We start from the raw sequence: 19,731 nt of genomic DNA, 5'->3' as shown, positions 1-19,731 counted from the left end.
TTGTTCTACTATAAAGACACATGCACACGAATGTTCATTGCAGCACTGTTTATATAGCAAAGATCTGGAAACAACCAAAATGCCGATCGATGATAGACTGGACAGGGAAAATGTGGCACATATACACCAAGGATATTTTAACTTAGTCACAGCCATTGTCTTTGAGAAAACATGGAATAGAGCAAAAGTTTAGTTTATCAGAAGAGCCAACAGCCAGGAAAATACCCATGAATATGCTTCCCATGTGTCTCCAGGTAGCCTTTTCCTCTTCTATAATGACACTGTATGTTTAGTTTGCTTATGAGGTGAGGTATACTGTGATAGTGAAAAATTCATTATTTCCTGAAGATTTCCTAATAATAATTCAGTATGGTTATGTGTTGTCACTATCTTTCCTTTTAGAGTGTAGACATACTTATAGTATACCGGGAACTGGTTGATAATGACTTTTGAAACGAAATCCAATGTAGATTGCAGCATATGCTTACTTTCTATGAGGATTACCTTTCACTTAGTAAATGGTACCATACACAAATGCTTCATGTTGCTACTTTAATTGAAAAAGATCCCTTTCAGTAATGCTCTGTACTCTAGAGAAATTATAAACACATAGATTGGAAGAGCTGAGAAAGCTCATTTAACTAAGCTGTCAACAGCAGTATCTCAGATCTGCTTAAATTTACTGGGGGAAGATCTATTTGAAATGCTGAAAATAAACACTGAACCACTTGTAATGTTACACTCAATACATCAAAATATATTACAAGTCTAAGGGGAGCTAGAAGTATCCTTCATACATGTGACTACCTTTTGACCCATCAGTTTTACTAATAGGTTTATATCAAAAAATTAGATGCAAAGATATCTCATACAATTTTTAATTGCATCATTTTTGTAAGATAATATTTGGAACTAAGTGAGTTAGTTAAATAAATGAATGTTTCAACTAGACTATTCAGCAACTTGAAAGAATAAAGTGAACCTATTTGTGATCATATGGAAAGATTTATAAAACATATTGAAAGAAACAAAGACACACAGTAATAGACATTATATGGTTTAATGTATCTGTTACTTTTTAAACATGATTTATGGATTTAAACATGATTTATGCACATGCATGCAAACACACAGAAAAGTTCCTAAAAAACTAAATTATAGCAGCAATGGTAATCCATAGTAGTAATTAGAGTGATGGGAGCACAGGAGAATATTCAACTGCTTCTATTTTGTCTACATTCTTGCCTTGCTTATGTAATTAACCATAAAAATATAATTATTTTTATTTTTTAACTTCACTCCTTATGAATAGGACTTGGACACTTCCTCTGTTTATTATAGTATTTTTAAAATTTCTATGTTAGCAAGAACATGAAATTTCGGGACAGGTGACATAAATACATCATCATAACTGCAGGATGTATCTATAGTATTATATATATATCAGTATTATTAAGTATCAGGAAGCCTAAGCATTAAGATTGAATTAATCATTAATTACTTTCACTATTTGAGGTGAGAACATAGTGTAATGTCCAAGACCACAGTCTGGGAAGTCAAATACACCTCATCCCAATAGCTATGAAATCCTGGAGAAGCTCATTAAACATCCCCTAAAACCTCATTTTTTCCATGATAAATAAATAGATATGATAATAGCTAGTATTTGGAGTCCTAGGAGGATTAAAATAGATAATGCGTGTAGATAGTCCCACAGCACAGTGCGTATAATGAAGTAAGTTCTCCTAAAATTCAGAATTTTAGTGTTTCTTCATGGCTTTTATTAATAGCCTATTTTTCTTATCTTTATCAGTGATATAGTATTTGAAACAACATATAAAAAGTATTGTTTTATGAGTTTTTCAACAATGTGTAAACTTTCAAAACTGTTTAATTCTCTAATGACATCTTTAATTATCGAATATAGAAATTTAAATAATTTAGTATGAGACTGCTAAAGGATAGCCATAGAGAAATATATTTTATGTAATTCTGTCATTTTAATTGATTATCTACATAGTGCCATGAATCAATGATGTTTCAGTTACACAAGGGAAATATTGCAAATTAGATTACAAGATTGAACATAGGAAAATTGATTTTCACTGTTGAAATTATTATTTCTAAAATGAGTTTTTCATTGCCAATTTTTATTATACTTTCAGACCATAACTTCCTTCCTAATCAATAAAGCAATTTATACCATGGAGGAGTGAAAAAACAGTGAGACCAAAGGTCGGAATAAAAATTATTTAAGGACTTGGTAATAAATCTAGGTCATGTCTATTTTAAAATTCAGTTCTTTTTAAAAATAACTTGATAATTTACTTTAAAAAATCTGTGACCAGTAGAAAAAGACAACATTTGAATCTGGTTTCATGTGAAGTTATGCCAAATGAATTGACATTGTCATATAGTTTTTAATATCATGAGGGTTAATTCTTAAGAGTGTGAAAATAGGGAAAAAAATAGTTCAGATATTTGAAATGTTTAAGATTTGATAAATCGAATAAAGAGAATTGACACTTTAAGAAGCATTTTTTAAAATGTTAATTATACCATATCTATAAATGTCCCTAGAACACAGATACTTATTCTTCACATTTGACCATTTGACTATGGAAATGACCTTCAATCTCACTGGGAAGAGGCTGTATGATAGTTGATGACATTTTTCTTCTTTTATCTGAATTACCGCCAATAACATCTTTCTTCTTAAACCTGAATTACCACCTTGAGACAACCTGAAATTACTTGTCATTCATGCACTATGATGTACAATTCTGTGGCCTGATTTGTCAATTCAGATATTAGAGTGCAGCTTTAAGAGTCATTATAGAAATGAAAATTATATCTCCTATAAAATCAATATAAGAGCAGTAATTTTACAAAATACAAAGAGAAAGAAGTAAAACACTCTTAGACTTAGAAGACAGTATTTAACTTTAGAACTAGTCCCTTCTAGAATTTTTGCTCTACATTTTTTGCATAATTTTGATAATACATACAGAATTAGAGGGGTTTTTAAAATGCATTGTTCTAAATATAAGCTAAATACATATTTTAATAAAAAATATATTGAGAAAAGACAAAAGAGATAAAAGTAGAACCATAATCTACTCTGTATTCTAATTTAATGTTATTTGTCCATTAACAAGCATAATATGGGTAAATAACATCAAACTGGAATAGTGAGTAAAATGATGACTACCTGAAGCTGGAAAGGAGGGATGGTTAATGGGCATATACATATTTTAAAAATTAGGAAATGGAGAAAAATATAAAGAAAACAGTAACAAATCATTCACAATTGTATGAAAAGCATACTGTCACTGTTAATATGTCATTGTAGTTCTTTAATCCTTCTCCGTATACATTTTTTCATAAAGTTTTACATATTAAATATATAAGAACATTTAGAGGTCTTAGATGCAAGATAATATGTGGAATTTTTTGATACATATTATGCTTTTTTATTCAGGAAGAATTTTAAAGATGAAAAAATCATTTCTCAAGTTTCTTGACATGGAAGGGACATTTAAATTGCCCTACTCAACTCTAACTTTCTAAATGGAATAAACAAGAAAAAATGCTTGATAATTATTCTTGTAAACTCCAAACTATAAAAATTTTATAGCCATATTTCGCAAGTTTGTGAATGAAAAAAAGCTAGATACAGCTTTAAGTGGCTACAAACAACTATTTGAAGCTTGGATGCAGTTGTATTGTATTTATATAATAAATATTTGTATAATATAAACATATATAATTTTATAAGTATATAATATATATATTTGTGATTCTACAAAATTAAAAGTTACAAAACAGGAAATAAGCTTAACACAAAGTCTTAAATACTACTTAATATAAAATTTACCTTCACCAGTGGCTTTAAAAGCAACATGGGGATACCTAAATCCTACTGGTTTCTTGAATTTAGGATCAAAATTAAGTAAAGGAAAAACTGCAGTCATTTTTCACCATAGTCTTTCCATTCTTGGTTCTTCATTCATCTCTAAAATGACTTGGTGGAAATTTTAATTATTTTCCAAAGAGAAAAATAAATCAATATTTTATTTCTGAAGATCTTACATAGCAGGAAAAAAGTATTTTACTTTGCTTCTGCAAAGTAAAGATAACTTTTGTGAACTGTAATTATGGAACAATAGCATTTCCCTTAAAACATGTCAAGATATTTTCTTATTATCTTCTCATTTAATAAAATTATTGCAAAATAGAAGTCTGAAACCAGGCTGTTCATTTTGTTTATCATGAGCTCTATAGTGTATTAATTTATACTATTTCCACTTAGATGGTGGAAGGATTTTAAGAAAACAGGAAAAATCAACCACTTTATAATATAGAAATGTTACACTCCTTATGCCACTTTTTTTTTTTTTTTTTGCTATACTGTCACACTGGGCTCTTTCCCACCCTTATCTTACTCCCTGTATACCTTCATCTCCTCTATGTAATATTCTCTGAAAACAGCCACTCCCAAGTAGAGAAGTTCCTTACTTCCCTATTTTATGTTTCTATTATATCCTGTGCATTTTTCTAACATCATGCCTCTAGCAATTTATTGATCTACTTCTTGGTGCATTTACCTTCCATTTGCCTTGAACTAGACATTAGTGTAAGAGCAGGAACTTATTTTATTTTAGAGACAGGGTCTCACTCTGTCACTCAGGCTGAAGCTCATGGCACAATCATAACTCAACCTCGAACTCTTGGGCTCAACTGATCTCTGTCTTAGCCTCTCAAGTCTCTGGAACTAAAGGTGTGCACCACCATGCCCAGCAATTATTTATTTTTATCATTTTTCATAAAGAGAGGTTCTCACTATGTTTCTCAGGCTGGTGTCAAACTCCTGTCCTCGAGCAATCCTTTCACCTCAGCCTCCGAAAGCACTGAAATTATAGATAGTGAGTCACCAGGCCAAGAAAGAACATGGATGTTAAATTAAGGTTTTCTTTCTTGCACAATACCATCCGCATAGTAGGGCTTCAGTAAATGCAGATAGAACTAAGTCAATATTTAATGTCTTGGGCAATGCAGACTGAGTAACCACTTCAGATGTGTTTTCAAAATTCTTCGTAACAGCTATCAGGAAAGTATTGAAAGAATTTCTAACCCCAACATGTATTTTCTTCCTCTGTAATATTTTTCTGTTCTAGTTAAGCTGCATATTACATTGAAGTCATTGTTCATAGCACAGGTATCTGGTACCTAGTATAAACTCAATAAATGTTTGAGTGAAATAATAAATGAATGTTAATGATTCATCTGTAACAGAAATTCTTATTTTTAGAATTTAATAACAAGCTTAAGAAAAACAACACTTAAACAGGAAAATAATTCATAATCTGAACATATTATTTAAATGTAAAAATATGTTAATGTATGCATTAAAGCTACCCAAATTTGTTATTTGGTACTACTAAATTCAAGTTAATTTATCTGATCTATTACTATATGAAAATGTACAGTAAGAAAGTGTAATGATTGTATTGAGACAATATATTATTGCCTTTTACACTATACTACTGGTTGTACATAAGTGCTTGTACCATCCCTTTAAGGAAAAATAATCATCTTATGTATTATTTCTTAACATTAATGGTGAAAACATGATTGCTAGTGTTCTTCAATATTATTGCTTAACCAATTTTTAACTTGACTTTGAAGCACCTAATTTTTATCTCTCTGATAAACTCTGTGTAGACTAGGATGCATAAAACAGAGATTTAGAAAGGCTTATGTTTAAACTGAATTGCCATTATTCATACATAGTTAGGATATTTGTTATCTATTATACTGGGAACACCACTAAAACTATCTTAGTTCAGTTTCTATTTGTACTCTAAGAATAATCATGAATCTATCTCATGAGTTTTGTGAAAGATTTAACAAAGTATACTTTATAGCCCTTTGAAAGACTTAAGTTATTCTCATCATCATCACTCTTCTCTTCCTCCCCACAACTCAAAACAGTATTCACAGTTACAACTTTTCTTAGAACAAGTTAATTCCTGTACTCTTGCTGATGTAGATAGTTCAATGTTTGCTGCTACTGATTCCATTCAAACCAGGCACTTTTTCAGCTCACAAGAAAAAAAAAAAAAAAAAAAAAAATTATTTAGTGAAATTATATAAGAAAAGATGATTAAAGAGTTAAAATATAACTTGTCTTAATTAGCTTTAATATTGGAAGAGTCTTCCCAATCCTCATCTCAAATTTTACTGTTTCTGTAATCAGTGGCAGGAAATCTCGACCCTGTCAATACTACACGTTGTAGGATAGTCTAGCCTCTCTCTTTCTATCTTTAGTCCTGTCTCTCTCTCTCTCCCTCTCTATCTCTCTCTCCATATATGTATACAATATATATTTTCTATTTTTTTATCACCTATACTATAAATGAACATACAACTTAGGACTGTAAAAAATTATGAAACAATGAAACAATTACATGTGCTCCTATCAATACCTGAGACTTTTGTACACAATGTAATTATGTTTTGGAAAAACTTTTAATATTTCTTGCTTTCTGAAGATTTTGCTATGTCGGCAACATTCTTGCTGTTCATCAGAAAGTACTGAATACTGCCCTAAGGGCATATTCAGGCTTCCACAAAGCAATGTAGAAAAATTGGGCAAGCATTTAAAAAAGCAAGCGAAGCAAGTCAGTTACAAACAGTGGCACATGTTAGACAGATGAACAGTTGACTGCAACACTTCTTTCATGTTTTCCCTGATGTGAGGTTAAGTGTTGAATACAAGCCCTTATGATTTGGGGAATGTAATTTACTTTTGCATTCTGTTGATTTCAATATAAATGATTAAATAAAATGTTACAGTTTAGTGCCTTGGGGTAGATTAACTAACATTGTCACTGTCATTTAGATAGGTAGAATTTTGTTTTTCTTCTTTTCCACCTTTTCATGGGGACACTGAACAGTTTGCACTGGGGAAGTGTAACCCTGAAGAGCTGAAGGGAAAGAACTGTTTGGTGGTTTGTTGCATATAGCACAAGTAACACTCCAGATGTCATGGAATTTGTTATTGCATGCACAGTCATGTGCATTCTAAGCATGGAACTCTACAGTGTAATAATTCACTTGTCATTTCATATCAGCATCAATTCTCAATTCTTTAATAAATGAGCATTTTTCTTGAGTTGATGAAAACTAACAGGTTCCCACACACTGTCTTCCCAAGAAGAAATGTAATAACATTTGTGCAACCAATACTTTATCTGCCTTCATGAGCAATGACTAAAGGTAAATAATAGAGACACATTATGTTCTAATGACAAAAAGAATAGTTTAAAATGTTATTTCTTTACATATATATGTATATATATGAGGCAGTGAAGATAAGTAGATAGCCCAGTAGATTGCAAAAATACTTATCCCTAAATTGTGTGGCTTCTCAAACTTTGCCCCATATCTGAATTCTGATATTAGACAGATTAGATTACATGTCTGAGGTTCCCCCAGTACTCAGTTTTGCTGCTCATCTTCTAACTGTACATAGCATCAATATTAATTTTTCTGTTGCATTTTTAAATATCCTAAAATTTTTTTCTTTATAGCAGTTATAAAATATTTAAATTTATTATATAATTAAACTAACAAGTGGCATTATCCTCACTTCTCATTTAAATAAGTTATAAACAAATAAAAAAATGTATGGTACTTTGTTAGTAGACAAAGTTAATTTTGATATGCACATTTGCATTTTTTAAATTAAAGAGCCCCAAAATTACAATAGAGATCTGAGTCATGTCAGAGAAACTCTTAAGCAAGTTTTTAAGAGTACTGTGTTATAGATAATAAATACAAATATTCATGGCTAGTAGTTTGTCTTATACCTCCAAGTCCAAGATTCCTGCAATGTTAAAACACACACAAATTCACACACACACTCATACAAACACACACATACACACACACACTCAAACCATGGTAGTAGTTGCCATGTTTTTTAAACATTCCCCTAAGTACTCAAGTGATATAATAAAAGTTTTTTAAAAAGTATTTTCACATTTAAGAAGATGAGAATCCAAGGGGAAATAAGACATACAGATAACAATTCTAAGAAATAGAAAGTATTAAGGAAACTAAGAGATGTATAGATAAGATGGTAGGAATTCAAAAAAGTGAGCAACTTTGACTGAAATTAGGCTTAAGAGGCATTTTCTGTAACAAAGCAACATTTTTGGTCACTTAAAACTTAATTTTTAAAATGAGAGAATTGATAAGAGAGCAAATCCATGAATATTAAAATGTGAGAAAAATGTGGAGAATATGACTGTTCTTAAGCTAATGCACTGAAATGTAGCAAACCTAAAGTGGAAAGGAATTGTGTAGGAAAACATGTCTGTATACCAAAAACAAATTTACACATAGGCCTTTGAGACTCTGTTGCACCAATAACTTCCTTCTTGGCTTTATGTGCTTCTAAGTAGTTTAATCTCTAAATTTTTCTAAGCAAGGGTGGAAAATTTAAAACATACAGATTGGTTTTCACTTCTGTGTTAAGTGGCCTTACCTCGAATACAGGACTGATTTCACTCAATTCCGAGTTGTAAAGGTTAGTCCAACAGAACTTTCCTAGATATATGCTGCATTTTCCCAGGAGACACACATTCAGGCACAGGGATTGATAACACTGGTATCAGGAAAATGCACAGCTTCCTTGGAACTATCCAATCTACACAAAATATTAGTTTCCACAGCTTGGGTCTGGCCTCAACCAGGGCTTTTGCCAAATAAGTCCAAGTCCTGACAAGGTCATTCCATCTTCCTCTGGTTCCATCTGGATATCTGAAAATCTTCTGGCTCCTAAATTTCACTGGGATAGGTAATTTCAACCCTGTGACAAAACTTGATGACACAGGAACATCACATTTGTCTTTTAGGGTAGTGCCCAATGAACTCCATAAGTGTTTCCTTCTAGAAAAAGGATTGTCCCAGTTGAGTGCATTTAGTTGATATGTGGATGGCAATTCATCAAAGATTTGAGGCACCATTCCCAAAAAGGGTAATTTCTTTTAAGTTATGCTTGATTCATTTTTTTTCCTGTTCATCCTACAAGTAAATCTCAGTCTTTGCCTATTCTATCTGGGCTACCTAGAAGATTATAACTTATTCCATTGGTTATCAATGTGAAATTATAGTGGTTTAGGTGCTGCACATGAGGAAGAGATGTAGCCTATTTCTGTGCAATTGTATGCTTACTACCACTTACCTACCAGCTTCACATGTCCAGAACACAGAGATGTTCAATTGTGCATAACTTCATGGAAATAAAAGTAGTTGATCAATAGCTCTTCAATGTGATTACTTGCTATCTGTTTACAAAAGATGTGAGATTACATACAAGCAAGGCACTAAATGAAAGCATTTTAAGGTCATTAAAAACCAGAGGGCACCATTGGAGTTGACAGCTCAGATCCCCTGAGTCACCATCTTAAAACTCTCTACATGAAGCTGCAAAGGATTTCTATTTCTTCCTCCAGTTATTGCTGCAATTGTAAAGCTTCTGTCTCAAGCAATCCAAGACTTACTGTGGTGGCAACTGTGCAGTATGTTTCTTCCAGCCAGGTGGATTTGGGCAAAGGTTATGCTTGATCTGCGTAAACTTCAGTGTCCTCACACAAAGGATGCCAGACTTCTGCCTTCCATGCAGTCAAGATGAGAGATACTTGCTCACGGTGCAGTCACAGCTGGTCCTCCAGTTCCAGTTCAAAGCCCAGCTAATTGGCATGGCCATAGCACAAACAGCTTATAGGGAGGCAGCAAAGAGAGACAATGCTAGAAGCACTCCAGTTTCCAGTACAGTGAGCTCCAGTTCCTTTTTTTTTTTTTTTATTTCCTAGAAGAAAAAAAAATACACACAAACAATGTATATGTTGGTGCAAAAGTAATTGTGATTTTTGTAATTTTTAATTGCAAAAACTGCAATTACTTTTGCACCAACCTTACTATTACTTGATACAGCCACTCTCACTATTACAAAACAGAACAAACTTTATTTCACCTCAGAAGTGAAAAAACAGAAGTAGGACAGAGGCCGAGTGAGGTGGCTCACACCTGTAATCCCAGCACTTCGGGAAGCGGAGGCTGATCACTAGAACTCAGAAGTTCAAGGCCAGCCTGGACAACATGGCAAAACCTCATCTCTCCAAAAAAAGAAAAGAAAAAGTAGCTGGTCATGGTGGCTCATGCCAGTAGTCCTAGCTCCTCAGGAGACTGAGGTGGGAGGATCATTTGAGCCCTCCAACCAGCCAAGAGATACTGTCTCAAAATAAAAAAAAATAATAATAGATTGTTCAGGCCCCCTGCATCCCCAGGTACTGCTTGGTGCTCCAGAGTACAAATAAAAGCTCAGCAAATTCCAGGCCTTGAAAAATAAATACTGTACATACTTTTTAAGGGGCATTTGGGTTTCTTCCCCCCATTCTTGCCAAGAGCAGGGTAAAAACAGACTCACTTCTGTACAATTTTCACTGTATAAAATGTGAGGTCCCGGGAAAGCCAGCCCTGAAAGGACCTCCATCCACCTCAAGCTCTGTGCAGGGCTGGCTGAGGTTCATGCTAACACGCGATGTTGCCATTCCTGTTTCTCACTGGGATAACTGAGATCATTTGCAGGCAGCCTTCTTGATTCACATCGCAGTACAACAAGGCAGGATTGTTACGTTTCCCCCATTAACATCATTAAGCAGGCATCTGCTTAAAGCTCCTAGGCTAGAAATGCATCAAGATCTCTCCTCAAGGGCGGATCATCCCACTTCCGGTTTAGGGATGGAATGTTCAAAACTACTTTCCCACTTCCGGTTTAGGGGTTGATGCTTCAAAATTGTAATGAACAGGTAGGGAAAACCATCAGTAATGTAATCCTGTTGCCAAAATTAAAGGAGGTATTAACCAGAACTTTGATTATGGCAGTGAGAACTAAATGGGAAACATTGTGGCAGGTGAGATATTGAGGACAAGAGGGCTTGACATATCTCGAATTATGAGAATAAAAGCTATAGACTTAGCCCTGAGAAACCTGAGCCTACCAAAAATGAGAATCTGGAAGGAGAAGCTGGCAGGAAAAGAAAATTACAGTTTTAGATGCATTGTGTTTGAATGGTCAGCAGAAAAATAGGTGTAGACCATAGTCGTTATTCAAAAACTGGGACTAGGATTCAGAAAGGAGTCCTAGCAGAGAAGCCTAAATATGGTTGTAGAAGTCGTGTAATACCAAAAAGTTTGTAACAAAGAAAAAGAAAAAAACTTTGGATAGAATGGTGGAAAATGATAATATTTATAAGAGTAGGAGAAAAAAGCGTTTGCTAAGAAGGTTTATTTCTTGTTATTTTTTTTTTTTAACCAATGTTCTGTGGACCTTTCTGACACTAGAAAAGCCTTATATTCTTTTTGTTGGTGGTTTGTAAACAGCAGGTAAAATTCAGGTAAGACCAGTATTAAATGGTGAGAAAGAATAATGTATGCTCACAGATTTATAAGTGAATATACCCCTATTTATTGTGTATAATAGTGCATTTATGTGTATAAAAATATATGCCACATCATGTATAATTTCAAAATTAAATGTAAATGCATGAATATATAATAAACATTTTATATGTTAGTATATTTATCCATATATTCATATATAATAATCTTTTATGAGGGGAAGTATAGAGCAAAAATGATTTATTTCTATTTAAAAAATTAATTACCTGGTACAGTATAACTTCAAAATAATTTTAATGTTTATATTTTGAATTATTATTTTTATAGAAATTAAATTCATCATTCATATTTTTCTTTTTACTTTTTTTTTTTTTTGGAGAGACAAGGTCTTAATTCTCTGTTGACCAGGCTGTAAAGTATTGTGCTAATAGTTCTTTGCAGCCTTGAATGCCTGGGTTCAAGCAATCCTTCCACCTCAGTATACCAAGTACCTAGGACCACAGGCATGTGCCACCATGCCTGGCTAATTTTTTTTTTTTTAATTTTTGTGGAGAAGATGCTTCACTATGTTCTCCAAGCTGGTCACAGATACCTGTCCTGAAGCGATCCTCCCAACTCAGCCTCTCAAAGTGCTGCGGTTATCAGAAGGGCCACTGCACCAGGCCCATGACCCAGATCTTTTAAAAAAGCATATGATTCTGTTCCCAAACAAAAACCAATCAAGTCTTATTGACTCAGACGTGCAAACATTGCATATATTTGATACAAAGAAGTAAGGATGTTGTTATAGCCTTGCTTCCATAACTGTGTCCTGTAATCAATAGCCTTGGATCAGAAACTTGTGATGAAGCTGTCTTTGAAAACACTTGCAACAAAATTAGTAAACAAAATATGCTCAGGATTTCTCATTGGATGTGAAAGAAATAAAAAGTATTGTAGAATATGCTGTTAGCAAGCAAATGTCTATGACATCAAGGATATATAAAGACAATGTATCAACCTGATAAATAATTCACTCAAATTATGATAATATGAGTTACCACTTTTCAAATGAACCTAATCTGTAACAATCAACTCATAACCTTAAAAGAAAAACATACTTGTCCTTTGTAATATTATTCCAAAACAAAGAAAAAAATTCTAGCAGACAAAATGTTATTTGAACATGGAAGCAAAATCTGCTCAAGCAACTTGTCTTCATTTGCATGATTAATATTTTCAGGTAGTAGCATGCTACATGGAAGTTTATATTATCAGGGTATGCTCACCTGGTTACAAATTTGAGATCAAAATTGTATTTTCTTCTAACACTTGGAGCTGGTAAAGGATGGTGGGTTTGTGTCTGCCGTGTTCAATAGTGTTTATTCCTAGTAATCAGTATTATTAGCGAATTATATCAACGTGCATTTTTTTTCTACTGGGACCCTAAGTTACTAATGTTTTTACAGTGTCTATGGATTTAAAATGTAAGTTTAAATGGCTGCCTATTAGCTCTATCCTACTACCTAGTAATTAATTTGCTTTCAAATTTCTTCAATTCTCTCATCTCATTTCTACTGTACTATTTGAAGCCAATGACATCTCTCTCATGGAATGTGGTTCTCTCCTGTGTTATAATATTTTGACTTATACTGGTTTATGGTCAGTTAGAAAATATGTATTTTTAAATCTCTAGCTCTTATATATACTTTGTTGACCAAAACACACACACAATTACAATTCTAAAAGCTAACTTTGGATCTTTTATATTCTCTGTCTTTGCCAATGTTTAAACTATCCAAATTATGAAATTCTGAGAGAAGAACATTAATTTCCTTCACTGTATTTGTGAATTCATAAACTTGTGCTTATGTCTCTAAAAGTTCTTGGCTTATATAATTTGCTACTCCGATATTTGGCAATTGTTGGCCTCTTGACTTATAGTGGGCTGTGAAAATTAAAGACTCCTATGTTGTTAGGACTTTTGACTTCTTGCTTTGTCTGTGTTTCTGATTTAGAAAGTTTCTCATTGTATTATATTTCCCTTTGTGATTGTATTGGTGTATTTTCTGTTGCTATCTCAGAATACTGAGACTGGGTAATTTATAAAGGCAGAAATGTACTTCTTACAGTTCTGGAGTTGGCAAGTCCAATATGAGGTGGCAGCATCTGGGTGGCTTCTTGTGAGGACCTCATGCTGCATCATAACATGGCAAAAGACATCACAAGACTTAAAAGGGCACACAAGAGAGAGTCAAGCTAACTTTTATAATAGATCCACTCTTGTGGTAACTAACCCCTCCTGTGATAACCTGTTAATCCATTAGCCCATTAATCCATGAGTGGATTAATCAAGTCACAAGGGCAGAAGCCTCATTATCCAATCACCTCTTAAAGGCCTCACCTCTTAACACTGTTACACTGGGGATTATGTTTCAACACGGGGTTTTTGTTTGTGAGTTTTTTTGGTTTTTTGTTTTGTTTGAGATGGAGACTTGCTGAAGTGCAATGGTGTGATCTCAGCTCACTGCAACCTCCTCTTCTTGGTTCAAACAATTCTCCTGCCTCAGCCTCTGGAATAGCTGGGATTAAAGGTTCAGCCACCACACCTAGGTAATTTTTGTATTTTAGTAGAGACAGGGATGGTCAGGCTGATCTCGAACTCCTGACCTCCTGATCCTCCCAAATTGCTGGGATTACAGGAGTGAACCACCATGCCCAGCTTCAACATGGATTTTAAAAGAGACAAATATTCAAACCATTGCACTAGTAGTTTTGCAAATAATTTTTCTTGTATTCATTTTGGTATTTAGGAACTCCTGTAGTTTTGTTTGAGTAGTTACCTTTTATAATCATCCTTATTTCATTAGTCTCATTTTCTAACTTTGCTTCTGATGTCTGTTTGCTTTAAATAATAGTCTGTGACTTGCACCTATTATCTATATAGCATAGATGTATAAGCTTACACTACTTCCTCCTTTCTATCTCCTTGTATTTTAAGTTGGCTATTTTTTTACATTATCAGACTATGTAACATTTATGCATTATTCTTACACGATATTCCCTTTCCATTTAAAATTAAATATGCAATTAAATATCAAGTGATCAAGAGTGGGTTTTGTGAATTTCTTTAGTAATTCTTGAGTACTTGACCAAGAATGGATAACTCCAAGACATATATGATTCCATTTTAGAGACAAAATATTCCGCAAGCCTCTAAGCTACACAACCAACTCATTCACATTTGCTAAGTCATTTATAATAGAAAGAAAACCAGATAGGATTAGATTTTTCAGTAGTAACATAGAAAGCAACACAATAATGAAGCAATGTTTTTCAAGAAAATATAGAAAAGAACATGTAGGCAAAGAATCTTGTAACCAGAAAGATGCTTCCTACTATGATGGAGAAATAGATATCAGCTCTATCGCTATCCTTAAACAACTATAAAGGTAGAATTAATATAAATAAAACAAAATATAGATATTATAAAACAGGCAGAACAAGGCAATGATTCCTGATGGGGGGTGAGAAATGAGGTTATTGTCATGGCTTACTGCCTAGAGTTTCTGGGTTGCAATACAAGGAGCATGAACTCGAAGAGACAACTGATCTCTCTGAGTTGAAGACACATAGCTAAGATATTTGGGATTCTTCAGTGGCTAGAATTCACAAGCAGATACTACAGAGGAGAAAGCTACATGGAAAACTCAACTGCAGAAAAGGAGAGAGAGAAAGGGATTATTTTATATCTGAGCAAAAATCATTGCATGTATGTGAAGAAACTATTCAGAACTACTGAAGGATCACTAGAAAGGAACAGTTGTAATGTCTTTTAGAACACACACAAAAAGAATACTAATTCTTATTTCTGTTAACTAAAATGAAAAAGTTTGTAATATGCAGGTCATCAGATAGAGTACTCAGAAAGGTATTGCCTTAGCTGTAAGGCAAAATTAGCTCTAGACTGAAGGTTTATCTGAGATTGGCACTCCAATAGCAAAAGATATTGGAAAATAAAAAAAGAAAATTACATATCAGTATTTCTGAAGAACAAAAATGCAGAAAGAAAATCTTAGCAATCAATTCCAACGGTATATGAAAATAATTATATAATGTCTTAATGTATACTTCTATTTGGTTTAAAGTACAAAATCAGTGAGTACTATCCATCATATAGCACAATAAAGGAAAAGAAAACTTCATCAATTCAACAGATGGAGAAGAAATATTCGTCAAAATTCAACACTTATTCTCAATATAGAACCTTATCAATCCAGTAACAGAAGGAAATGTCCTCAGGGTGATAAGGTGTATCAGTAAGAAAACTACAGCTGTCATCACAACTTATGTTGAAATAATTAATGCTTTCTTCTTAACATAACAAAGCAAAGAGGTTTGTTTTAATAACTTCTATCTAATATTTTACTGGAAGCCCATTTACTTATTACCACTGCAATAAGGCAACAGTAAAGCAACAAAATGTTAAAGTCTTAGAGACTGGAAAAGAAGTATTAGAACTGTTTTTTGCTTGTCAGTAACATGATGGTTAAATTTAACAAGGTCACAGGATTCAAGGCATCAATATATAAAAATAAATTGTATTTCTGTGTAGTAGCACCAAACATGTTTACAAAAAGCATTTATAATAATAGAAAAAAAGATAAAATTATTAGGGCTAAAATTTATAAGGCATGAAAGATGTCAACATCACTGAAAAATAAAAACATTGCTCAGTCAAATTAAAGATGACCTGAGTAAATGTTAATAAATACCATGTTCAGAAAAATGTATTTTTAGATTCAAATAATTTGTACATGCAGCAAATTCTCAAGTTCTAAACAGTTTTTAGTAGAAATTGGTAAGTCTATTGTACGATAATTTATAGACCCAGCACATTTTTAATAAAAATTCTAGTTTGTTTTTGTCAAAATTGACAATTGATAATAAAACTTCTATAGTAATGCAAATTTTTCAGGGCCCCTTTAAGAAATCTCAAGAACAGTTCAAGAACAAGATTTTAAGATTTGATTTTGAAAAGGCAACACTCTAAAACATGTAAAACACTTTAGTGCTTTTTAAGTTGCAAGCTCTCCATTGGCTTAAATAATCAAGGCCATGGCTAAGGTTAACATAAACACAGAAAACTATCTTGATAAGAAACAAAATCTTGCTTTCCTAGGAAGATTGCTTGAAAGGTAAAACAAACAAACAAAAGGACTTTTACTGCAATCCAAGACAACTGGCATTTTCAATAGAAAAAAAAATCTAGTTTTGTATTATTAAAGCACTGGGGCTTGTTTTTTCTTCCTCTTTTTCTCCTCCTCCTCCCCCTCCTCCTCCTCCTCCTCCTCCTCCTCCTCTTCCTCTCTTCTTCTTCTTCTCCTTCTCTTCTGATTCTGGCATAACTAATCATTTTACTTCAGGTCAAAATTACCTTCTCTTTACCTTAACAAAAATATATTCATACCTTACATTATTTTCCTTAAAAATATCATACTTTCTTTGCATAATCTACATACAAAGATGTTTTTCTTCATGCTTGTAGTTTTAATTACATATATTGATGATAGTTTTTGACTACTACTAATACTTCTCTTAACAGAGAAAATTAGGAAGAAGAAAACTGTAAAATGTCTGTCTTGCATTATGTAGCAGACTAGCAAATCATCTTACAGTTTCGTATAGGTCCATGCTTCCTCATAGCACAATTTCTGTGTGACAAAATAACATGTTTATTAACAGGTCCAATATGTTTAGTCTCACTTTAAAAATAAGATGCAAACAAAATATATAAAATTAAAAGTAATGCTGAATAATGAATGGTTTAGTAGTTCATCTTACTTAGAAATGACCTAGATATTTAATGAATATCTACTACTTAATTTAGCTTAGAAAAACATTAAAGCTTCAAGTTAACAAAAATAATTTGGAAACTGTTTTCAGCAACCATATAGTAACACCAGGCAAAGACAGCCATAATCTTAATTTACTTCTCTGTTAACTATCTTTATAGTACATCATCAGATTAGGCAAACATCACAAAAGCAAAAGCCAAAGAAGTTAAACATGCAGGTTTTTTGTTTTATGACTATGCTTGAGAAATATGAAGCAATGGGCACTAAGCAACTCTTCTTTACTGCATCTTTGCTTGTACATTTATTCTAATGTCAAATGTATAATTTTTGTAATCCTAAGCATCTGGACAACATATTACTTGATTCAACTAGTAAGCCCAAGTAGAATAAAAATGTATGTTCATATTATACCTAATGCTGATATACCAGAGAATGTAGCTGTTTTTATGAAACCAACAATATGAAACTAGTTTTAATTGTCAAATATATGCCCATTTCATGTGAATTTGAAATAGCATCTGAATTAGTTTCTGGAAGTTTTAGAAATATTTACCTTATATAAACACACATTTATCTCTGACAATTGGAATGGAAGTTAAGACATTTTAGGCCAGTCTCACCCCTGTAATCCCGACACTTTGGGAGACAACGGTAAGACGATTGCTTGAGCCCAGGAGTTCTAGATCAGCCCAGGCAACATAGTGAGACACATCCCTTAAAAAAAAAATTGAAAATTAGCTGGGCATAGTTGCACACAGCTACTTGGGAGGTTGAGGCAGGAGGATTGCTTGAATCCAGGAATCTGAGGCTGCAGTGAGCTGTAATTGCACCACTGCACTCCACCCTGAGTGACAGAGTGAAAATCTGTCTCAAAAAAAAAGAAAATACTAAGTCATTTGATAATACCATTCATAAAGAAATATCATATATATTATGATAAATAATCATGTATATTACATATACATTTATATGTAATATATAGTCTATATATAGAGAGAATGGGATATATGTATATTCCATATATACATAGAATGGAATATATGTATATTCTATATATATGTGCATATTCTATATAAATATATATTTATATATACATATTCATATGTATATATAGAATATACATACATTGAATATATATTGCATATATATAAATGTAATATATACATATATAATAAGAGAGCTTAAAGGTTTTTGCTTTAAAACTTTAGCTAAAAGTGAGACAACACAGTAATACACTCTCTTATTTCCTCTACTTCATAGTTTTATCCATTGTGTTTCTGACAGATGGAAGAAGTTAAGGTTACCTTCTCAGTATGAGGGCTAAAGCTTTTAGCCAGTATTTGTGGAGAAGACATTTAAGATTTTTTTCTTTTTTTTTTTTTTGGCCCATATGTGCAATTTATGGAGCCTGTGACTACATTTTAGGCAAGAAACTGAAGGAACATCAAGCACCTCTCTGGCTGTCTCTCAAGCCTCATCTGGATAAAATATCTAATCTATTTTTCAATCAGTATTTTTTTCCCTTCTCAATCTCAATTTTGGGGTCCTAGAGTCCCTTGAAAGTTATGAGGGAAATAGGAGACCTGAAGTTCAAGTGACTGAAGGGCTGCAGCAGGAAGGAAAGATGTCTGGGAGGACAGGTAGACAGAGGAAAGAGGTCTGAAGAGGCATATATCAAAAGATTCAAGAAAGCTGAAGGGAAGATTGAAGGTAGTAAATGGATGAAGGAGGAGCAGAAAGAATGGGAAGGGAAAGATCTTCGAGGACTCACTTCGGGGAAATCTTCAGTTTCCCAAAGAGATTCTGAAGTCTCAAATTATCCTCAGCAAAATCATGACCACAAGAAAGGAAGCGGACAGTAATGGAGTATATAATCAGTAAGGGTTTAAGAAGGGGCTTTCAGTTGACTGAAAAATTACCGTGGGAGACACAGGATCAAACAGAACACAGATGCCTCACAAAGAACCAAGGAAAATATTTCAGTTCAAGGATTCAAGATGTAAATTCCCACTCAAAGACAGAAATAGGGAGTAAGACTTATAAACCAGCCAGTAGCTTCCTAACAAAGAAGCATGTGACTAAACCAACGTCTTACAAAAAGTAACTTAGGACTAACTCAGCCTCTGTGTAGTGTACTCAGACTCTTTCTGCCCTCAATTTGTGCTTCAACAGACTGTCATTTGGAGCACTGGCTCAGGAGTCAAAATCACCAATGGCTGATCCATCAATCAATCAGAAGTGAAGACAAAAGCTTCAAAGGTACGTGGTTGGAATTTTGAGTGAGAAGATTGGGGGTCAAATAATGAATTTGGTCCTATAAAAGTCACAGCAGAAAAATCTATTAAAGAAAAAATTATAAGACTTGTTAAAGATGGCAAGTTAGACTTTATTCAAGGGATTTCAAGGGACTACTGCCATGGGG

The 19,731-nt window shown here is 33.2% G+C and overlaps 1 protein-coding gene across 11 annotated transcripts in view; it reads left to right on the top strand.

Moving 5' to 3' along the window:
• Positions 1–19,731, top strand: part of MGAT4C (MGAT4 family member C) — a 948,770-nt gene that overhangs the window by 905,320 nt on the left and 23,719 nt on the right. For 7 of the 11 annotated variants that reach the window (XM_032297125.1, XM_032297132.1, XM_032297109.1 and 4 more), the window contains one exon: positions 19,482–19,568. The exons of 2 other annotated variants lie outside the window; for them this stretch is intronic. Coding sequence is in view for 1 of the 9 variants with exons in the window: in XM_032297147.1 (XP_032153038.1) it covers positions 2,903–2,908 (6 nt within the window). In the remaining 8 variants the exon portion in view is untranslated. Of the gene's footprint in view, positions 1–2,902; positions 2,909–11,362; positions 11,469–19,481; positions 19,569–19,731 lie in introns of those variants that run through there. 2 more of the 11 variants (XM_032297144.1, XM_032297147.1) reach the window with 2 other exon arrangements.

Source organism: Sapajus apella, unplaced genomic scaffold (genome assembly GCF_009761245.1).
Source record: "Sapajus apella isolate SASKATOON/1434 unplaced genomic scaffold, GSC_monkey_1.0 scaffold2, whole genome shotgun sequence".
Classification (NCBI taxonomy): Eukaryota; Metazoa; Chordata; class Mammalia; order Primates; family Cebidae; genus Sapajus; species Sapajus apella.
Note: the sequence above shows the minus strand (reverse complement) of the source record. Positions and strands in the feature narration are given on the sequence as shown.